General features: G+C 34.4%; 2 protein-coding genes across 2 annotated transcripts in view; one reads left to right on the forward strand and one right to left on the reverse strand.

Annotated features, from left to right (window-relative positions):
• LOC133182175 (bifunctional glutamate/proline--tRNA ligase-like) overlaps positions 1-2,912 on the forward strand; it is a 33,941-nt gene extending 31,029 nt beyond the window's left edge. Inside the window, exons 31-35 of the mRNA XM_061316922.1 lie at positions 225-419; positions 640-813; positions 1,163-1,323; positions 1,910-2,053; positions 2,169-2,912. Of these exons, the coding sequence (XP_061172906.1) occupies positions 225-419; positions 640-813; positions 1,163-1,323; positions 1,910-2,053; positions 2,169-2,325 (831 nt within the window). The 3' untranslated portion in view covers positions 2,326-2,912. The remainder of the gene's footprint in view (positions 1-224; positions 420-639; positions 814-1,162; positions 1,324-1,909; positions 2,054-2,168) is intronic.
• A 6,967-nt stretch (positions 2,913-9,879) lies between these two features.
• LOC133182178 (BTB/POZ domain-containing protein 9-like) lies at positions 9,880-22,206 on the reverse strand. Its single transcript, XM_061316926.1, has 12 exons — positions 22,111-22,206; positions 17,935-18,144; positions 17,557-17,692; positions 16,977-17,207; positions 15,894-16,158; positions 15,427-15,646; positions 15,093-15,212; positions 12,547-12,656; positions 12,028-12,217; positions 11,640-11,747; positions 11,260-11,338; positions 9,880-11,148 (listed from the first exon to the last, which is right to left on the reverse strand). The coding sequence occupies exons 2-12, from the start codon at positions 18,117-18,119 to the stop codon at positions 10,909-10,911; spliced, it is 1,884 nt and encodes a 627-aa protein (XP_061172910.1). The 5' UTR covers positions 18,120-18,144; positions 22,111-22,206; the 3' UTR covers positions 9,880-10,908.
• Positions 22,207-22,448: the final 242 nt, after the last annotated feature.

Here is a 22,448-nt window from a genome sequence, read left to right on the forward strand (position 1 = left end):
CATTTTATTTTCGCCCTTATCATCAGTGGGCAAATTAAAAATAGGGTGAATTCAACAGAGTTATCTCTTTAATTAAACAGAACTATGTGTGGGCAAATTCAAAATGGAGCGAAATCCTTTGCCAGTATAATAGAGCAAAAATAACCTGTGTACAGTATAATTATGTGAAAATTGAAACAGTTCTCATGGGGAGGAAAAACTTTACCCATTCTTTCCATGTTCAGGGTGGAACATCTCATCACTTAGGACAGAACTTCTCCAAGATGTTTGAAATTTGCATTCAAGATCAGGAGACCCTAGAAAAACAGTATGTGTATCAGAATTCATGGGGTTTGACAACTCGAACCATTGGAGTCATGTGCATGATCCATGGAGACAACAAGGGACTTGTGCTGCCACCAAGGGTAGCCTGTGTTCAGGTATTGAAGAATTTCCATAAGATTATGATGGTCACAAAATGTTGATTGATATTCATGTTTTTAGAACATAGATTTTCCTATTATAAAAAGGAATCTTATTTGTTAAAACTACTCAATACCAAGATAGCATCTGTGACAACCCCTCTACCAACTCATAACTCAGATATCTTGTTCCCACTGTTTTCCACTGCAGACTATTTATCAAATTCTTGTTTTTCAGGTGATCATTGTTCCTTGTGGAATAACAGCCAATCTTTCCAAGTCGGATGAGCAGAATCTGATGGACAAATGTGAGGCCATCAAGAAGGAATTATTGACAGCAGATATAAGAGCCCGGACAGACTTAAGAGACAACTACTCCCCAGGCTGGAAGTTCAACCACTGGGAACTCAAGGTATTGAAAACAGCTGTCCACAATACACAGAACTTTATAAATGCTGTGGAATCATCATTGCTTGTGGAGAACCAATTTTCCTAGATTTTGTGGGTCAACTGCTATATAATTCTTTTTGTTGTGTTTTAAAATGTCAGAAGCTCAGTAGATCTTATTTTTATACATGTATGTTTCTTTATAGGAAATGGACTTAACACTTATCTTATTTTCTTTGGTCGTTTATCATCACCTTTAGAAACTAAATATATCTATTTTTACCAGTTCAGCAAGAAATTATTAGCACAATGTTTATAGACCTGGTGGCACCTTTAATCCTTTTCACCAAAAAGATGCGTTTTTTTTTCTTTAGGGAGTACCAATACGTGTAGAGCTAGGGCCTAATGACATAAAAAAAAATCAGGTTGTGGTGGTTAGACGAGATAATGGAGAAAAACTGATACTGAAGAACCAGAATGTTGGAGAACAACTCAACGATATACTTAAAAACATACAAGACTGCCTCTTCAACAAGTAACCAGTTTTCAAAACTTTTGTGATATATATTCCGTTTTATCATACTTGTGCACCCATTTATTGTTATGGCAGATGTTTCAATCATTTACATGTATCAAAGTAAAAGAAACGCTGTGATCAAATGTGTAAAATACTGTATGCAATTTATTTTTTGACCCCATCATGTTATTTTTTTGGCCTATCGCACTTGCAAATGATTTGGCCTCATTTTAAATTCGAAACACTCGCGATAAGAGAGATACTGTATGTGTACTTTAATTAGCAGGCTTCATATTTTAGCGGCTTTGGCGTGGACAACGATGCGCTAATTCATGAATACCACTAATAAATCATTTATAAATACATGTACAATATATGGCACATTTGTGTTTAGCGCTAATTCATGAATATGCCAACAACTCAATACCAAGGGATTGCGCTAAATATTGAATATGCCAATTTATGTACACGTACAGTAACTCTGATGAATCGCTGTTTTGAATTCCCAAATTGATGATGAGGGCCAAATATAAAATGGGAACAAAAATCTCCCTGAATTCAGTATTTACAGACTGTATAAATTTTGCTTTGTTTCATATCACAGAGCTAAGTCTGACCTTGACTGCCACATGATTGTCTCCCACCAGTGGACCCACTTTTGTGATTCCCTGGACAATAAGAAAATTATCCAGGCCCCTTTCTGCGGGGACGAGGAATGTGAGGCTAAGATCAAGAAAGATAGTGCCAGGTATTCATAAACACTGTTACTGATCAGGTCTGCCTGATGTAAACAATGTTGATATTCTTAGAATCACTGTAGGTGTTGCTTGTATTTATTACGTTTCTTTGATTTCTGTTTATAGGGATGCTGTTGTGGAGGAAGGTGCCCCTTCAATGGGAGCCAAGGGTCTTTGTATTCCATTCAAACAACCAGAGACACTGAAACCAGGCACAAAGTGTATACACCCAGACTGTACAAGAGATGCCAAATACTTCACACTATTTGGAAGAAGCTACTAAAATCATTTTACTGATTATTTACTGTTTAATCAGGAGGGAACCAAAGTCACTCAAACCATGGACTTACTTAACTTTAGACTTACTGTGCTATTTAACAGAGTTACATCTTCTCCATTATTTACTTGAAATTATAAGCAACCACCTGTTTGTTATATTATGATGAACTTTTCGTGGTATTTTAATGTGGAAAAGTTTGGGACTCAATTTATTGACTCATTAATATGGTTACAATTTAGCAACATGGTACAGTGTAGCACTGTAAACCATTATTCACGTCGTCTTTTATTCGCGATTTGTCAGTTTGAAATCAATCCACAGCGATTAATTTTCGAGACTGAGAAAACATTCTCTATAAATACAAAGCAAAATAAAGGTTCGCGGCGATTAATATTCACGAATTAAAGTAGGTCACGAAACTCGCGAATATTTCTCGCATGCGAATAAAAGTTGGTTTACAGTATATTCTGTACGCTATATTTATTAAAAGTGATGACACTGTGTGTTTCTTAACATGTCCGAAACTTGTGAACTGTTGTTTAGAAAGTAAATACATGTAGCAGTAGGAGTATAAATGGAGTATTAATTAACCAGTGTTCCAGCCTTTTAGGGTGCCCTGCCCTTTTTCCCAAATCCATGTGTTTATTGTCGTACTATTTTGGTGTTCCAGTGTAGGCCACCATTTTATGGGAAAAACTTCCTTGTGAACAATGATTAAATGGTTGACAAACCAGAGAGCAACAGATCCATGCACTGTAAAAACCTTCAATTTATTATGGCAATGCTTTTTTCTCGCTCGCTCGCTCGCTTCGGATATTATTTCCTGTATTGTATGTGTTTCCCTGCTTAAAATATGATATTATTTAATTAACTATATTTTTACTTGTATTCCTGATACTTATTTATCTTTGAAAGGTTACAAACAGCCCCATATGGCCTTGAAATATCAGCTTTTAAAATTTGCATTCCGACATCCATATGATGGGGTCATGCTAAAATCCTGTACCAATGCCCTAAAGGTATATAAGGTATCAGTAATAGGAGTAAAATATATGGTTAATTATCAATACAATACTTAAAGCAGAGGAATGCATATTGTCCTTCCTGATATACTTTATTTTAACAAATAAAATGTACAACATACTATATTTTATTTGTTAAAATAAAGTATATCAGGAAGGACAATATAATACTAAAAAAAAAAAGAAAACTGAAGCGAGCGAAAACAAACGAAGTCTGTGAGCTAACTAGTAGTACCCCTGTTCTTATGAGAACGTACCCTTTGATGTGTATATACACAAGTTAAGTTATGGAAAGACACGGTGATAAACAGGAGTTGACAATGGATTTGTACAGATATTGCATGCCTAAACAAAGAGTGTGCTAAAATTTCAAGCATCTGTGATTTGTAGTTGCTGAGAAAACTGTGACAAAAATTTGTTAGTAGTGGTACACACAGATAAACAGGAAGTTGACATTAGCTTCGTACAATAAATCCCACCACATGATATGGCATGCCTAAATAAAGTGTGCTAAAGTTTCAAGCATCTTCGATGAGTAGTTGCTGAGAAAACTGTGATGAAAATTTGTTACCAACAGACACACAAGAGTTAAACAGCATACCCACCTCGCCTTCAGAAGGGGGGGGGGGGGGGTATAAAAATTATAGCTGTAAATTGAAGGATTTTACAATGCTTGGATCATTAGCTCTCTGGTTTATGTGTCTGATTTTCTCGACCAGAAAGCTACAGTTCTGCAGCTACTTACTATAATGCTACCAGTTTGACTGCTTGATGTCCAGAAATATATTACTACTTTTAAAATTTTCTTTACCCATGTACCGGTACATCTTGTCGGACAAACTGTTTGCATGGTTACATCAAGTACTAACCTTTTAACACAATTATTGATGCCTCAGATTTCAGGCCCCAGGGTGGAGCTAAAATTCTCAAATATTGAAATACATGTATATGAAAATGACATAACTCGACATTTTAAACATCTAAACAAAATTTTTAAATCCATGGCTGCCTGACCCATGGTTCAGATCCTAGGGTGGAGCCACTATCAAAGTTGGTCATATATTGAAAAGAAATTGCATCTTTGAAAATCATCTTCATTACTCATGGAAATGCAGAAAGTTTATCATGCATCATAATGATCATGATAATTGGTCCAACACTGCACTGTTTTATATGTGTATGTTTATAGTGGCTATGTTAACTATTAGGATGACTATCAATATTACTCCTAGGGTTGGCAACATAATGCCACTGCCAAACCTTTACTTTGTTCATTCTCGATAAAAAACAATCCAAAACTAAATGAAGCATCACATAATTAAAGTAGCTTGATGTTTTTAATCATGAGGTTATTTACAACACATGTAGCTGTCTCCTTTTTTCTGTAACACCAATACTACTTTATCCTTCTGACTTCTTAGTCCAACTGAAATTCACAATAAAATAAAAATTCAAGGTATTCAATCAAATATGAACATACTATAAGAAGTACTTTGCAATAGTGATAAGTGAAATGGCATTCCAATATTATACAGTCAAACAATATCAAACAACATACCTTCTTAAAGCCAATATCATCAGCATATTCTCTAAAGCATCGTCTGCACATGTTCAATCCATATTTTCTGATTAAACCATGAGTGTTTTTGCAGACACGGCTGAAAAAGAAAAGCAACAATAAATTACTCAAGCTATTGAAATCATCGTTTTTTCCAGCTGATTTACTTTTAACATACTATTAGCATCCTGTACTTGTACAAACACAGAAAAAAAAATATTGATTATGATGCAGTCTAATTCATTCAGTTGATGCAAGCATTAAAGGAGTCCCATGGAGGAGAAAAAGACATAAATGTATTGTTACAAAGTTCAACTAGATTTGCTATAGCCTTTATCCTTAATGAAGGCCTGTAAACATCTGAGGTAAGAAAAACACTGTGGAAAATCAACAGTTCTTTTCATCAATTTCTATTTTTAAATGTGGGCATCAAACTAGGAGTTGTAATTAAAAGTTCGCAGTCTTGTATTGCTAATTTTTACCCACATTTGCAATATTTTTTGGGGGGGACTGTAACTTTGAAAGCAGAGCCCACAGGGCTAGTGGCTTTGAATTCTAGCTAGCCCTGTTAATGAAATAGTTGTCCAGCAGCCAAACATCAAGTAGTGAAGGGACAAGGATGGTTGGTGCGGGAGGGGGTTTCTCTCTCTGCTGGGGGGGGGGGAGGGTTACAAGGAATCTCCCCTGAACATTTTAGAAAATGTCATCCTGGCAATTCTAAATTCTAGATGCCTCCCAAGAAATTAGCTGATAGTTATTTATAAATTTCTCATAATACATCTAGAGTTTAGGATTGCCTGAATGGGTTCACAGTCTACGCGAAAGTCTAAAATTTTTACAGGACATACGGTCTGGTAAAAATATATATTTTACCAGACCAAGCATTTACTTACCAGACCGACCTTTTTCTTTAAATTCATACATCATGATAGAGATTGAAAAGAGGGGGGGGGGGGGGTTCTTACTGTTAAATTGAACCTTAAATAGATCCAGAGTTGAGATTATTAAAAAAAATGATTTTATTGAAAGGAAAAACTTATTATTGTTTCCTTTTCAAAAGATAGTACATATGACAAATGCATACAATTTTCTCTTTTTCTGGTTATTTGACACATACAAAGGAAATATACAGTGTCAAAGATTTTTTTCTAAAACTTAAAATGCACTTTAAAATTTATTTATTTCCTGAAGTAACTCATAATAGTTACCCTTGTTTAATAATGAAAATAATTTCTCCCAACAGAGATATGACCTATCTATAGATCTATATTCCATGACAGAGGAAATTCGAATTAGAAATAACCGATCATGACAGGGTTGATATAGATTAAAATTAATCATGCATTACTGCTAAATGGATCGAATAAAGGATATGTGTGGAAAATAAGACCATATGAACATGTAAATTCAGATTTTTAGGCCTTATTTTTTCATCGGACATTTGGTCCTGTATCCTGAATTTTTTTACCAACCCGAACCAAATTTTACCGGTAAAAACCGATGGTCCGGTGACTTTTGCATAGACTGGGTTCATTATTTTTGGTTTGAATTTTACTATTTATACTTTCTTCCAGGCACATTGAAGCAAAATTTGAGAGAGTGTTTTAAAATCGTACATAAGGAATTATTTGCAAGGTGTGAGGATTTTTATAATAAGGAATGAATGTTTTGAGACATCTCCTTTGCAGAATGTGGAACACAGCTTTATTTTCATAGAACACAAGTGAGTGGAGCTGACGCCATTACAGAGCCGTCCAACCTTGTGTACTTGTATGTGCATAAGTTATCATACATATTTATATTTTCAGGCCTTTCAAAATTTGCTGGAACCTGGCTACCCAGTACGTCTACCTGGCTGAAATCATGACTGTACTGGCCAAAAAAATTCCATAAATTATTATATTAAAATTGCTTCCACAAGGTACCTCCTACTTTCTCAACTCTTTGGAAGAGCAGTACCACCGTTATGTAAAAACTGGTTATTTGTGGTGCATTGTGTGTACCAGGGTTTACTGCAGAAAAAATTGTATTAATGTGCAGTAGTCCAATTTTCTTTTCACCCAGGTGTTGTCGTAAGAGCAACACCTGAGTGAATGCTCATTATTAAGACCAAGGCATCTGTGCCCTAGATAGAATGTTCTATTGTAAAATAAGAGACATATAAAACTATGGTTTAAATGATAGTCCTACTGACCAGGTTTAATGATAGAATTTGTTCAGCGTTGGCAATGTAGCAAAATAAACAAGGGTGACAAGTCCAACTCAGTGCATTTACTATGATTAATCCAGAGAGTTCTGAATTTCAACCTGGCATGTAAATTCGAGGTGAGAAAACCATTGAGAAAACGAGTTGAATTTTCGTCTTTAAATGGATTTTTTAAGGTTAAAAGGCATATACAAACTCAAAGAGGTTGTTATGATTAATTCAGTAGTTATTTTCAGTGCAACTTCTTTTGTATTCTCAAATCTTTTGTCGAAGTTCCACTCCAATTTGCTACACTGCAACTATAGGAGATTGGGAATATTCTAACTGTGGCGAGGACTTGTCTCAAGACACAGTTATTCTAACTACCTTGTGCCCCCGAGGTCCTAATTTTACACTCTCCCATTCTAAATTCATAGAATTTTCGACATAATTTCAAAGTAATCAATTTTGTAATTTAAAAGACAATACAAATTAGTTAGAATAATCTAATTGTGTCTCGGGACAAGCCCTCACCACAGTTAGAATGCCTCCCACATACTCACAATGTAGCAAAAAATTGCAGATTCGCTCCAAAACGATTTTTAATGATACAAAAGGATTTGCACTGAAAATAACTACCAAATTAATTATAACAAACCTTTTTAACCTAAAAAATAATCCATGTAAAGACGAAAAATCAACTCATTTTCTCAACGTTTTTTTTCTCTCTCTCTTCGAATTTACATGCCATGTTGACATTCTGAACTCTCAGGACATGGATTGTTCATAGAGTATGCACTGAGTTAGAGTTATCTCCCGTATTTTCTTTGCTACATTGCCAATACACAGATCGCATTCTATCGTTAAACCGGGTCCGTAGGACATTTATCATTTTAACGATGAAACATTCTATCTAAATACAAATGCGCCGAAAAAAATTGAATTAAAATCACTAGGAAATGTATTTCGAGATCTATCGAAATTCATGCATTGCTATTGAACACGTGCGTTACTGAACACGTCGTTTCACAAAATTGTTCTCTGCTTCTGCGTATTATAACGTCTGAATCGTGAATTCATTACATAACTGATTAATGAACACATATTTTAAATGCGACAAAAACTAAATTTTACCAATATCTTGACCCTGCGCCGTATTTCTTTGGATGAGAATTCCAAATGTTTGTGAACCCCATGATGGCTGCTGAGAAAGAGAACGCATGTGCGTAGTTTCGTATTTTACTAAACAAGGATAGTCTAATTACCCCAAAACTTCCAATACAGTGATGAATATAAATTGTAAATGAATTTCATATTAATGCTTTTAAATGAGAGAAAATTATTTAATCATTAATAATCCTTCCATTTAGAAAAAGTTCTAGTAAATAATAGTAGAACTATGTATTTGATATATCTACAAATAGAATTTTAGAACTTCAACATTTGGCATTTGAAAATCAAAACTGTTATTTTTGTTAAATTTTACTTGTCTTTCAAAAGAGTTTATCTATAGACATATCATAAGACATACAAAATAATGCTTAACTCAAACAAATGGTATATTTATTTTACATTTATTGACTGCATAAGTTTGAGGGCTAATTAACATGCGTCTTGTCAGACCCAAGAACCAAACCGTTTGCCTGAGGCTGTTAGGCTGAAGGCAAATAGCTGGTTTGAGGGGTCAACAAAACACATTTTGCCTGAAAACACAGTCAATAAATGTTTTGTTATGCTTTTTACTTTTTTTGATATAGCTTGTGGTTTTCATGATCTATGTAAAATTCATTTGACCGCACTGCGCACGGTTTGCAATTGAACTCAGTTAATTCCATGAATATCAAACACCAACACAAACAATAAGATAAAGATGATCCCTCCCACAGTGTGATGTACGTAATCCGTCAAATATCTCATTGATAAGTCCAATATCTCGATCACTATGCAGTCTGACATTGACATTTTTAAACCACACGTACATAAAACAGCTAGGGTTGGAAATATTAGACTTTTTTTTTTTAGCTTGGATTAATATAGGAAACAATTTTCAAATTAAAATAGTGATTTTCATAATCTGCATCAACACACGTGATCCCACAAGTATCAATTAAATTATGTAAAACTCAAATTTCCAAAGAAATAAATTTATTACAACAGCTATAGCCTTTCATATATATTTTATTTAAAGATATATCATATGCAACAAAATGAAAGAAAAAAAAGATGAATATGGACTCACTGGACTGTCATATATGTGTCAAGCCTGACAAAAACAAGAAAAATTCCAAAATTTATAATGATGTTAAACAATCAGAAATATATTCACTGATGCATCATTCAAGGATTTGATGTTGATGCATGCATTGTACTTTCAAATTGTGTCAACACCAGATGCATTTTTTGAGTATCAATACATTTCTCATTGTTTTAATGTCTTTTAATATATTTATAAGATTGTTTTAAAAATAAATACATTTTGTTTTACAAATAAATACATTTTCTTTTGGATTTTTTGCTTTCCTCATTTTCACAAGATTAAAAAAAAAAACAAGTACAAAATACTCTAATAACAACAGGCCTCTCTTCATTTTGAAAGAATTTGTATTTAAAAAAAAATACTACTTATGACTCAATATATTGATACAAAATATTTCATCAATGACAACCCTAGGGCTCTTTCAATGATTCCGTGAAAAAGCTTCAAAGTACCTCACCAAAAGGTGTTTGGGGAATAGGTATATGCCATTTCCAAGCCTGAAGTTTTAACAGTTTTATGAAAGAAACACAAACAATAAATCAAAATTCAATTTAATGCAAAAAAACAGACATCATTTAATATGGAATATCTTTAACATTTCTCACTGCACACAAATGCTACCAGTTTTCTGCTAATAAAATATAATGCATGACTCTAACAATTACTGAGTAATATCTGTCTGGATTTTGATTTGAATCATGCTAAATTCTGTACAGAAGTGGCATCGTGTGGGCATTCATTAATTAGACAAATAAAACAATCAATAAAATCATTGGTACTGAAGCTCTAACAATTTATTTTTTTTCCTTAATTAAATGGGTTTACATGCATTTCTGGTTTCTAATAAGGATCAGATGCTTAATCATGGTTTGAGCATTTTCATGAAGCATTCACTGTTTGATTTATTAATTGTTAAGTTTTGAACTGGTCTGAATATTTTGAACTGGTCTAAATAAGACCTTCAAAATTATTATTATCTTATTTTTTTTTTAATTGCAGGAGTACGAGTATAAAATAAAAATGTAGTAGTATTTCTAAACAATTCTAGATCCTAAAAATACCTAATAAATGCACCAAATCGAAAATATTTTTTACATATTTTTTACACACATTTAATTAGTAAAAAAAAGTGTAGTTCAACATCTAATATCAACTAAGCTTTTCATGTAACAGAGTGAATGCTTGTCATATTGAAAATGTGAATTTCCTCCAAAGATAATTACTTCCTGTTTCCTTGAATAAATAATGATACAATCAGCTTATGAACATACATGTAACAGAAATTAAAATGCTCTGTCTAAAGTGTTTTTTATGTATCAAGTGAATGTCATATTGTTAAACTGTAATATACTCTTTCTAAAGAGTCATCAATATCAAAATAAATAACATACACTGAACATATACATCTGAATGCTTAAATTTGCTCTAACTTAAAAAAAAATGTAAAGCTGTCTATGTCATAAAGTCACAACTGTGTTAAATCAGAGAAGCTTTATTCTCCTGACTGTAACACAAAATCACAGAAAAATTGCACTCTCCATTAGAAATTCTGTCCAATCAGAAGCTAGTTTTCTGACTCATGAGAGCTGTTGCTGTCCAATCGATCAGCTTCTGGGGCATCATGGGGGGAGTACTCTGCACTTGCATAAGTCTCTGAACTTTGGGACTGGTGCATATTAGGTCTGGGAGAGGGGCTAGCAGATCTGGGCCCTGGGGGTTGGGGACTTGCAGGAGATGGGACATTGTTGTTGTTCGCAGTGTTGGTCATCTCTGCAGGGCATTCAAAATGAACACAATGGAAAACCTAGGTGAAAATAGAGTAAAACGTTTATTGTTCAAAATATACATGTATTTAAATACATGCTGATAACAGAAGCATATGCAGATTCAGTTTAAGAAAGAGCCCATTCATTACCTCATTTGCTGTATTATGGGTTCCAACAATTTTAACAAATGTTACAGGCCTCTTCTCAAATTTAATAACTTGCCATGATCTATGAATAAATCAATTAAAATGGTATAACAACATTCAACAAATTGCATTTAATGGGAATTGTCTAATTCATACTACATGTAATTATTTTTCATTTGGCACCTCATGGGTGATAATTCATTCACTATTTCTTGATTGCACAGGTTTAATAAGGCATCTCCAACCTCACACATTGAATGGTATATGGGAGAAAAACTGCATTAATTTCTACTTGATAGAGTTTCATATAATTAATAATCTCAGAAAATTTATAGGTTGTCATCTTGTATCTGACATATCGACTCTTTGAAGTGGACACTTACTTGCACTGCTCTTTACGTTTGTCAGCCAGGGAATACCAAGATTTTTGATCTGTGGAGACTTCTACATAATAACTGTAACTCCTATCATCACAATCCCACAACAGCAACCTGAATGAAACATGGAAGGAAGAGACTTGATATAAAATTCTCAAGAAGAAAATATGAAAGATTTCATATGTAATTTTTCCTCTTAAGTTCTTTGAATTTTTATCTACTACTATAAACAATTATGGTAAGCAAAGTTTGGTGAAAAAGAGGTATCCCATACACATAATAGTAATAGCCAATTCCAAGATTTACACTTTGCTTAAAAGTTACACACAGGTGAAACCAATAACAAAAGTGACCTGAGGTACAGATAAAACATTTAGCTGGTGTGAGTCCTTACCTCATGGTGTCTATTATGTAGGGCTGAGCTAGCTGGACAATAATGGCCCCACTCCCTAGCTGGTGGCAGGTGTAGCCAGAGTCCCAATCATAGTGCCTGGTGTCCCCATTAATGAGGGCATTCCTGCTGCGACTTACTCCCTCAATCACACACGCACCTGCTGCTATAGTGGCAACATTTTCAGATGGAACTAAAAAATTACCAAATATGTTTACTCATCAAATGTAGGTTGTATTCATAGCTTTACTGATATTATTATTCTTTTAAATCTTACTCCTCCAAGATCAACAAAATGCTGAATAACACTGAATAAAGTTCAATAAACCATTCTAAATTACATATTTCACCATACAATTAATACAGATGAAATGTCCAGTGTGTCTTTATATTCAAACTGAGAAAGTTTTCCATTATTATACAAACAACTCTTTATATGTTCTTTTTGAAGTTTTCACGTTACTGAAGTCTTCCTTTCATGGATCTGTTTTTTTTTTTTAAACACAGCAACCGGTCACTTACCCACTAAACCCTGCTCCAACACAAAAGGTTTGTTAGTGAAGAGGCATTCAAAAGAAACAAGATGGAACACTCTGTTGACAGTGTTATGAGTTCCAACAACCTTTATGTATCTGAAAGATATACATAAAAAATTACTGGTAAATATACTTTTAACAATTATACTAGATTATACTAGAAAACTAACCAGGGCTCTGTGAAGGCTTAAACGCAGAGATTTTAAGCACTGCCTTCAAAAATACCTGGTCTGTGTACCCCTGTCAATCAAGTACGTTAAGGTACATCATTGGGTGCTAGAACTTGATTGACATTTACTTACTAGTCCCTGTGTATACTCTGTACACCTTGTTTGACACTCGTGGTGTCCATCAAATTAACTTTTGATTCTTTGATATTTACCACACATGGTATAAACAATAGAGAAGCTGTGTTACTATGGAATTTTTAGCTTGACAATATATATACATACACACCTTTAATATTTGAAATAATTATGATTTTCTTTACGATAATATATATCAAAATTTGGTATAACTTTTTTTTTCATAGCTCAAAAAATACTTTGAATAATACTAATTTTTAATGGGCGGGGATACTTTGACACATATTCAATTACAAATTAACAAAAATTACTGAGATTAAACTTTATTTACAACTTTTTATTTCTTTTTTAAAATCATCTCAAAATCCCAACACAGGTAAAGTTTGACTTCTTGGGTACTCTGCTGTGTATTAAATCACTTCCTGTGTATAGGGACTAGGAGACAAACGACCACAGGTAGACAGCTAGCCCTCAAGGCATTCACACCTGTACAAAATAAGCCCCTCCCTCACCTGGAATTTACCACCCGGTAAAAAATCTCTGCCTTAAAATACATGAAGGTGGTGATGGAGGGATGTGATAACTAATAGAGGAAACTTTAAAGAAAAGACTATAATGTGAATCAACTATTGTAATTAATTATGCAATTTAAAATTATTCTAATTAACAATATATTTGATGTTATTTTTCAAGTAAAGAATGAACAGCATTCTTGTATTTACATAAGAAACTATATCTAATTATAAAAATCCTTTTTTAAAATTCATTTCAGTGTATTTCAACCAAAGTGAAGTATGCATTTTATAAAATGTCAGCCTTCAATGAATGCAAACATCACCCAAGTGTGACTTATGAACTTCAAAGCAGAAAACACTTGTAGATAAAGGTGAAATAGAAAATAGCAGATAGATGGATGGACAAACACACAACTAGAATTAATAAATAATAAAACATAACATTTTTTTAACAAGAGGCCCATGGACCACATTGCTCACCTGAGTCATTTTCCCCCATATAGTCCTACTTAAAACTTTGATCACATATCGTGGCCCCACCCTACCCCTGGGAGTAATTATTTGAACAAATTTGAATCTATACTACCTCAGGATGCTTCCATGCAAATATGAATAATTATGACTTTGCTTTTCTTGAGAAGATTTCTAACAATTTTTTTCTGTTTATTCCTAAGTAAAACTATGCCTAATGTGGCTCCATCCTAGCCTCAGGAGTCATGATATGAACAAACCTGAATCTACAATACATGAGGATGTTTCCATATAAATTTGACAAATCACAGCTTTGCTGTTCTTGAGAAGAAGATTATTAAAGATTTTTCCTAAATATTCAATGTTAAACTTAAATCGCCTATTGTGGCCCTGCCCAATCCCTGATGGTCATGTTCTAAACAAATCTGATTGATTGATTGTATGTTGTTTTACGTCCCATTCGAGAATTTTTCACTCATATAGAGACGTCACCATATACCGGTGAAGGGCTTCAAATTTTGACCTTTACTCGGCACTCAGGGCCATTGAGCAGTGAGGGATCTTTATCATGCCAACGCCTGCCGTGACACGGGGCCTCGGTTTTTAAGGTCTCATCCGAAGGACCCGCAACTTTCACTTCAAAGTGCCGAGCGCATGGCGAAGGAACAGTTGCTACCCATTTTTTATGGACTTGGGTCTGTCGCGGCCGAGATTCGAACTCATGACCTCCCGATCACGGAGCGAGCGCTCTACCGACTGAGCTACCGTGAACGGTAAACAAATCTGAATCTAGGCTATATCAGAAAGCTTTCACATAAGTTTCACTTTTTCTGGCCCAGTTGTTCTTGAGAAGATTTTTTTTAATGTTAGCTAATTCTTAATTATCTCCCCTTGAAAGAGGGTGTGGCCCTTCATTCAAAGGATCTTTATACCCTTCACCCAAAGATGATTTGTGGCAAGTTTGGTTGAAACTGGCCTAGTGGTTTTTAAGAAGAAGATAAAAATGTGAAAAGTTAATGATGTTGACAGCAACAATGTCGACAGACAACAGACAAATTTTAATCAGAAAAGCTCACTTGAGCGAAGACTAAAAATGTAAAGTTCAATTCTAACACTGATGGGTAAAGCCATTGTAATCATCTACAGTGTAAATCAAATTTAGGGAATAAATTTGTTAAAGGGCTGCACCCCTATTAATGCTGGAAACTGTATTAGCATTTCTAAATAAGTGTTGTTTTTACCTGACAACTCTCGGTTGGAAGAAAAGTGTTTGCCATGACCGACACAGATATTTACTGTGATCCACCACCTTTTCATAGTCCTTGTCATCCATAGAAACTTCCACGTAATACGAATATGACCTAATCATCAAACAAGTATGAATCAAGAAAAGTAAACAAATCTCTTGCTTTAACTGACTTTCCTTGTACTACTTTGAAAAAAAATTAGATACCCAAGTACTACATGTATTTTAAAGAAATTCTAATCTCTTACTACCAATCAAATGAAGTGAATAAATAACATGTATCTCAGCTTCTAACATGATTTTTGTGTTAATTCTATTCTCTGTTTTACCTCATATCCCTATCCCACAACAATAGTTTGATACAGTTGATGATGTAGGGACTGGCTAATTTAATCACCACACCCTGTCCATAGTTATCGTCTATAGGGTGACGTGTGAACCCTCTGTCGAGATCATAGTTCTGACAGTCCCCGTCCAGAAGTGAATTTTTCATCTCACCTCGAATTACCTGTGCTCCAAATCTCTGTGTAGCTATGTTTGTTTCTGGAACTAAATTCAGGGTATATGCATGTTAATAGAATATAGAATAAGATTTATCAATAAATTATAAATTTCTGCAAATGGTTTTAATTATCCTTTCAATAATAATAGTAAAATTAAATTTGTAAGAAAAATAATCTTATCGATTCTTCATTGTTAAATATAGATTGAATGTACACAGTAAGCAAGAAGTCATTTTGAGATTTTTATTATTCTCCATTAAATATTTATGAAAAACCACATCATATATACTGACTTAGGGAGCCTCTGTAGTTGAGTTCCATATCCCGACTTTCTGACTGCAGTTTGATTGCGTCTAAAATAGAATCAGCTGATACGAGTCCAGTAGGTCTGACAACATTCAGCAGGTCATTCATGGTCATTAGCGGTAGTCTTACACACTGTAGAATTGGGCTTGGGTCCTGTCCCTGGTTGTGTTCTGACCACTTGACCACAGCATTAAATATTGTACTCTCTGGAGCACAAAATGAGTCCCTTGATATCAAATCTTTGACTGAACTCTAAAATGAAAAAGTTCATAGCATTTCAAAGTAACCCTAATACAAAATTAAACTGTCAAGGCATCCACTTAATACAGCAGCTACTTCCCCTTCCTCTCCTACTAAATATCTGTATCTTCTTTTGAATACATAGAATGACAATCTGTCCTACAGAGCTGTAAACAAGTTAATATATCTTTCACTTTCAAAACCAAATATAATTCTGCACCATTTGTAACAATTAACATGAAGCAAGAACTTTTTCTTTCAATTCAATCATATTCCACAGTGAACAATATAATTCTGCACAGGGCTCAAAATTAACGTTTCTCCGATTGTCCCTGTCCAGTTCATTTTGTGGTCAGAAAAGTTGATATCCAGACACATTTCCTATTGGAAAAGTTCTTCTTTTACCATTACGGAATATTATAAATATGAAAACAAAATCTTAGATTAATTCATTCTTTAAAAAAAAATTGCAAACATTAAGTAGGGACTGTCACACCTCACTTGATGTTGTTAAAGACGATGTTATAGGCCGTGTTACTGTATTTTATATCATTTTATAATTAAACAAATCTTTACAAGTCAATATTCTTTATATTAAGTACTTCATTCTTGATCTCCCCACAAATTTCGTTGTATAAATTTGTTTTATAAATGTATAAATGAGTCAGACAAGAAAACTTTGACTTTAGACAAGTAAAATATGTTGGCAACTTATACAATGGACAAATGGATATTCAAGGTAATGTTGAGCCCTGCTGCACCATTATCATGGGGCACTGAGCGGTTCTTCTGTAATCAGAAATATGACTTTTATTGATTTGTAAACTCACCTGAGACAGGGTAAGGAAAGTCTCATTCACCAAAATATCTTGAGCATTTCTGTCAATGAAATCCTTGCAAACTTGACAGAGGGAAGTAAGATGATACATATTTGCAATGTCATAAATCAGACAGACATTTGAGATGTTCAAAATTGCCTTCAAATAGTCAGAAATAGCAGTTTCAAGATCCACAAAGCCATAACGATGAGACATCCCCAATATATCCAACAAATTTTCATCCTGTAAATAAAATTCACAACAAATGAATGTATTTCTAGAATGACTTATATATCTATCATACTTTGATTATTGGAAGAATATATTATTGAAACACAGTTCAGCACTCTAAAGACCAAAAGTATTCAATGGCATAAGGAGACAGTGTACACTGAGCTTCATTTTCAGTAAATGATATAGCAGAACAGAATATCTAAACATAAGAATGATTTTGCAAAAAAATGGAGTTTGACACACTGATAATTTACTGCACATATATGGACAGCCAAGTACACAAGAAGGCAATATTGTTAATCATTAATCTAAACTCAAAACATGCAAACCCTATCTGTTTCAGGACCTTAGACATTACCTTGATTTCCAGCAGGTTAAGACGTCCACTATACATGTACTTCAGCAGGATGCTAAAAGCTGAGGCAGATGTGTCCTTCAGTTCAACCTGTGTAGTTCCTGGCTGAGATTCTTTCATCCCACCATACAAAAGAGCTCTAAACAATAGATACATACATGTATTAATAGTTTTATAATTTGTACGAAGCTGAGAGATATGAACACATCTCATAGAGAAATACCTTTTTAGCTATTTATTCTGGTGATTTTGTAACAATTAATCACAATACACAAAAATACATCTTTTAAAATTTTATAAATCATTTAAAGATAGATTTTTTAAAAATTCTAATTATTATTAAATTCATAACAGAAGATTGGAATGCTGTATTTAATGTACCTGAAATACTCTGATCTTGTTGCCAAAATAACTTTGTGTGCAGGGAATGGTACATTTTCCACAATGAGAGTAATATCACTGTAATCTGAGTTTTCAACTAAATCACCAAGATTGTCAGAAAGAAAGGAGACATGATCAACTATGCCTGCTGGTGGAGGGGATCGTAAGTGGCGGTGGTCACACATTTTTCCTGTTTTAATTCATAGCAATCTGAAAGACAGAAATGATATTTTTAGTAATCAGCAAGAAGAGATACTTGCATAGCAAGCTCTCTAGATTACATGAAACAGCAGAGAAAATTCAAGTCCAAACCAGGGACCTCAGAAGAGTCACAGTTTATAAATAAAGTCAGTGTTTTCATTATTTTCAGTATATCAGTTTTCTTAATTCTGTCAAAAATGTCTGAAAAAATGTTATTGGTTTCTTCATAATCTTCAAAATTATGATGAATTGTCTGAATTTGAAAGTAAAATAAAATTATATATCGTACAGTGGCGGATCCAGGAATTTCATAACGCGGGGGGCAGTAGAATCATTTTATCAATTTTTGTACTAAACTGGACTAAACTGAAGGTAAATGCTTGATCATGTTGATATATGAACAAAACTTCAACAAAAAAAAAAATTCAAACGAGGGGGGGGGGGGCACGCCCAGCACGCTGGATACTCCTTTGCCATATGCATTTTATGTAGATATTTTCAAGCTGATAAAAAAAGGAAAAATCGTAATGATATTAAGACTCGGGAAGAAATCCAGTTATCAAACTTTATGGATGTTGTGATATCACTGTCCTGGTAAATGCAAAATTTAACTGGATTTATTTCCTTTTTAGCTGGAGATTGGGTAAAATCACAAAACTTGCTGCACTTGCTCAAACAGTTTCGCCATCTGAACAAGAGGCCCATAGGCCACAATGCTTACCTGAGTTAATATGGTGCTGGTGTTTTTCATAAGCATATTTTTTCTATGATAATTATATATTCATGTATATTCCTATGTAAAACCTTGATCCCAATTGTGACCTACCCCTCAGTGTCATGATTTGAACAAACTTGAATCTACAATACCTAAGGATGCATCCATATTAATACATGTATGACTATTCATCACTTTGCTTTTCTTGAGAAGATTTTTGAAGATTTTTTCCTATATATTCCTACATAAAACTTTGATCCCCTATTGTGGCCCCACCCTACCCCCTGAGGTCAAGATTTGGACAAATTTGAATCTACATTACCCAAGGATGCTTCAATATTAATATGAATGAACATGGCTTTACTGTTCTAGAGAAGAAGATTTTTGAAGGTTTTTTCCTATATATTCCCATGTAGAACTTGATCCCCCATTGTGGCCCCAACCTACCCCTGGGGGTCATGATTTGAGCAAACAAACTTGAATTTACACTATCTGAGGATGCTTCCACATTAATATGACTAATCATGGCTTTGTTGTTCTTGAGAAGATGTTTAAAGATTTTTTCCTATATATTCCTATGTAAACTTTGATCCCTCATTGTGGCCCCATCCTTCCTCTGGGGTCATGATTTGAACAAAAATGAATCTACACTACCTGAGGATGTTTCCATATCAATATGGCTAATCATGGCTTTGTTGTTCTTGAGCAACAGATTTTTAAAGATTTTTTCTTATATATTACTTATTATGTAAAACTATGATCCCCCATTGTGGCCGCACCCTACCCCCAGGGGTCATGATTTGAACAAACTTGAATATTTAAACAAACTTGAATCTACACTATGTAAAGAAGGTTTCAAATAAGTTTCAACTTTTTTGCCCCAGTGGTTCTTGAGAAAAAAGATTTTTAAAAGATACCACCAAATTTTTTAATTTTCTGAATTATCTCCCCTTGAAAGAGGGCGTGGCCCTTCATTTGAAAAAAAAACTTGAATCCCCTTCACCAGAGGATGCTTTGTGGCAAGTTTGGTTGAAATTGGTCCAGTGGTTCTGGAGAAGAAGTCGAAAATGTGAAAAGTTTACAGACGGACGGACAGACGGACTACATACAAAATGTGATCAGAAAGCTCTAGGTGACCTGAATTATCAGTCTTTCACTGTTGCAATTGAGAATAAACTGATGTTTTAAACTAGTGGAAATCGTGATTAAACCAGGACCCCCCTATTACAGAAAGGGAGGAAACCCCCCACTCGGACTCACCCCCTCTCGGTAGACTGGTATTGCCTGTCTCTATCGTTCGAAAGAGACAGGTGACTACCGCCATCTAAGCCAGGAATTTCTGGCTTGATTGATGCGCCATCTATCGCCGCTGCTCTACGCTCTGGCATGGGAAATAATCCCAATAAACTGATAAGCCACAGCTATCTGCTGAGTCAGTGAGTCATCCTAAACTGATGAATGTTTTAAAATGTGTCAGTTTCAATTAACAAATGTTGCAGTTTTCTTTTATCTAAGTAATGTATAGTATGTAATGTGTTAGGAGCTACGCAAGCTAATTAAAATATCTCCAGGCGAAGCCAAAGGTGTGTGTGAAATCAGGGACCTATAGGCCTAGGCCTATACTAACTATACAGTATATATGTTAAGACTTGTGTTAAACAAAATCTGAAAAAAGGAATATTTGTATTGTATGTGGATAGTATTGTGACCGTGTTAGATTGATTGCATCAAAAGCAAATGCAGAGAACTTTTAAAAAGTATGTCTTAAAAACGGAATATATGTAGAAATTTTCAAAAAATTTTATTATAACTGGTGTCAATACTTTTATGATTTGTTTCAAAACATCCCTCATTATTTATTTTTTTTCCCAATGCAGTTTTTGTACGCATGGAGAATTTAAGGTAACGATCTCTGCACTCTGTGATCTGTTTTGGTTTCCCCGACATTTAAATTTCTACGTATGCAAGAGTTTTTATCAGCCAATGAGTGCGGCCAGCAGAGGGCTCTTTACATTACTGGTCACCTGTCTGTATATCGCACATATCAGACAGGCAAGCCAGTCTACCCCTCTCGGGCCAGTGGCCCTCGGTTCAGGCCTTCGGCCCTCAAGTTAAAGTGCCCCCTACTTTTTCTTTTTCTCCACCTACTCTAAAAATTAATAAGAACCCATACTTCCAAGGGGAAAATTCACATTCATTGCAAGAATTCTCAATGTAACAATACTTCATTACCTGATTACTGTATTTCAGTGAAAAGCCACTGGCAGATTTAGAGGGGGGGGGGGGCAGCCCCCCCCCTTTTGTGTCCAAAATATACATAAGATTTAATAAATCAATTTTTTTTGTGTGGCCGTGGCCTCTACCCCGACCCAAACTGGTTGCCCTTAGTTAGAATATTCCAACTGTGTCTCGGGACAGGCCCTCACCACAGTTAGAATACGTCCCATATACTTGCAATGTAGCAAATCGGAGTGGATCCACTCTGAAATGATTCTGAAGAATACAAAATGAGTTGCACTGAAAATAACTACCAAATTAATCATAACAAACCTTTTTGAGATTGTATATGCCTTTTAACCTAAAAATTAATCCATATATATACGAAAATTCAACTCATTTTCTCAACGTTTTTTCCTCGCTTCAAATTTAACGCCTTGTTGACATTCGGAACTCTCTGGATTCTTCATAGAAAATGCACAGAGTTCGAGTTATCGCCCGTGTTTATTTTGCTACATTGTGAATACACGGAAAGAATTCTATCGTTAAACCGGGTCCGTAGGACAATATCATTTTAACGATAGAACATTCTATCTAGTTGCCCTCCCCTCTTTCAACATTCCTGGATCCGCCACTGAAAGCAGCTGTAAACGTCTACCTTTTATGTGTACATATACCAAGCCTAGTAGACTCTTAGATATTTAGAACATGTGAACATTGCATATTTTCGGCCGCATATCTTCTTCTCTTTAAAGAAAATATTATTGAATAATTGAAAGATCATGTACAAGCATACAAAACACTGACTAGGTGATTTGTCATTTCCCGTTGGTCTGTGCTTGGTACCAGTTGTCTAACATCTTGTTCATGAGTATGCTTTAACACTTATTTAAACAATTGTGCTAAATAAGTGCTAGTTTAATGTGACATTGATCGAAATGAAAGTGAACTTAAACCTAGCTAGAACAACTTTTCAAAATTTGTACTCTGAATACACCACAGATAAATTTTATGTGTTCTCTTTAAGAAATGCCCCGTCTTACCTCAAATGGTTGCTATATTACACGGCTACATCCTTTGAGTATGTATTAATTGGTCTTAAACTCAGACAAAACTCAACAAGAGTTATGCACTTTCCGACATGTTTATTTTCCGAATTTCCTGTAGCTTGTTAGCGGTGCAATAGATTTTGACCCTTGGGTATTTCGATCTCCATAATTAAATGGTACATTCAAAAGTATTAACGCAATTTTTTCATCAACTGTCGAAAATTATATTGAGTAATTTTTACTTTATTTTATGACAGAAGTGTTAATGTTAAATGTCAATGAAACTAAAATTAAACTAGTATTTTGTATGAAAATGCTATGCAGGAATTTTA

This window comes from Saccostrea echinata, unplaced genomic scaffold, assembly GCF_033153115.1.
Source record: "Saccostrea echinata isolate AGI-Se365-2 ecotype Australia unplaced genomic scaffold, CSIRO_AGI_Sech_v1 ptg000009l, whole genome shotgun sequence".
NCBI lineage: Eukaryota > Metazoa > Mollusca > Bivalvia > Ostreida > Ostreidae > Saccostrea > Saccostrea echinata.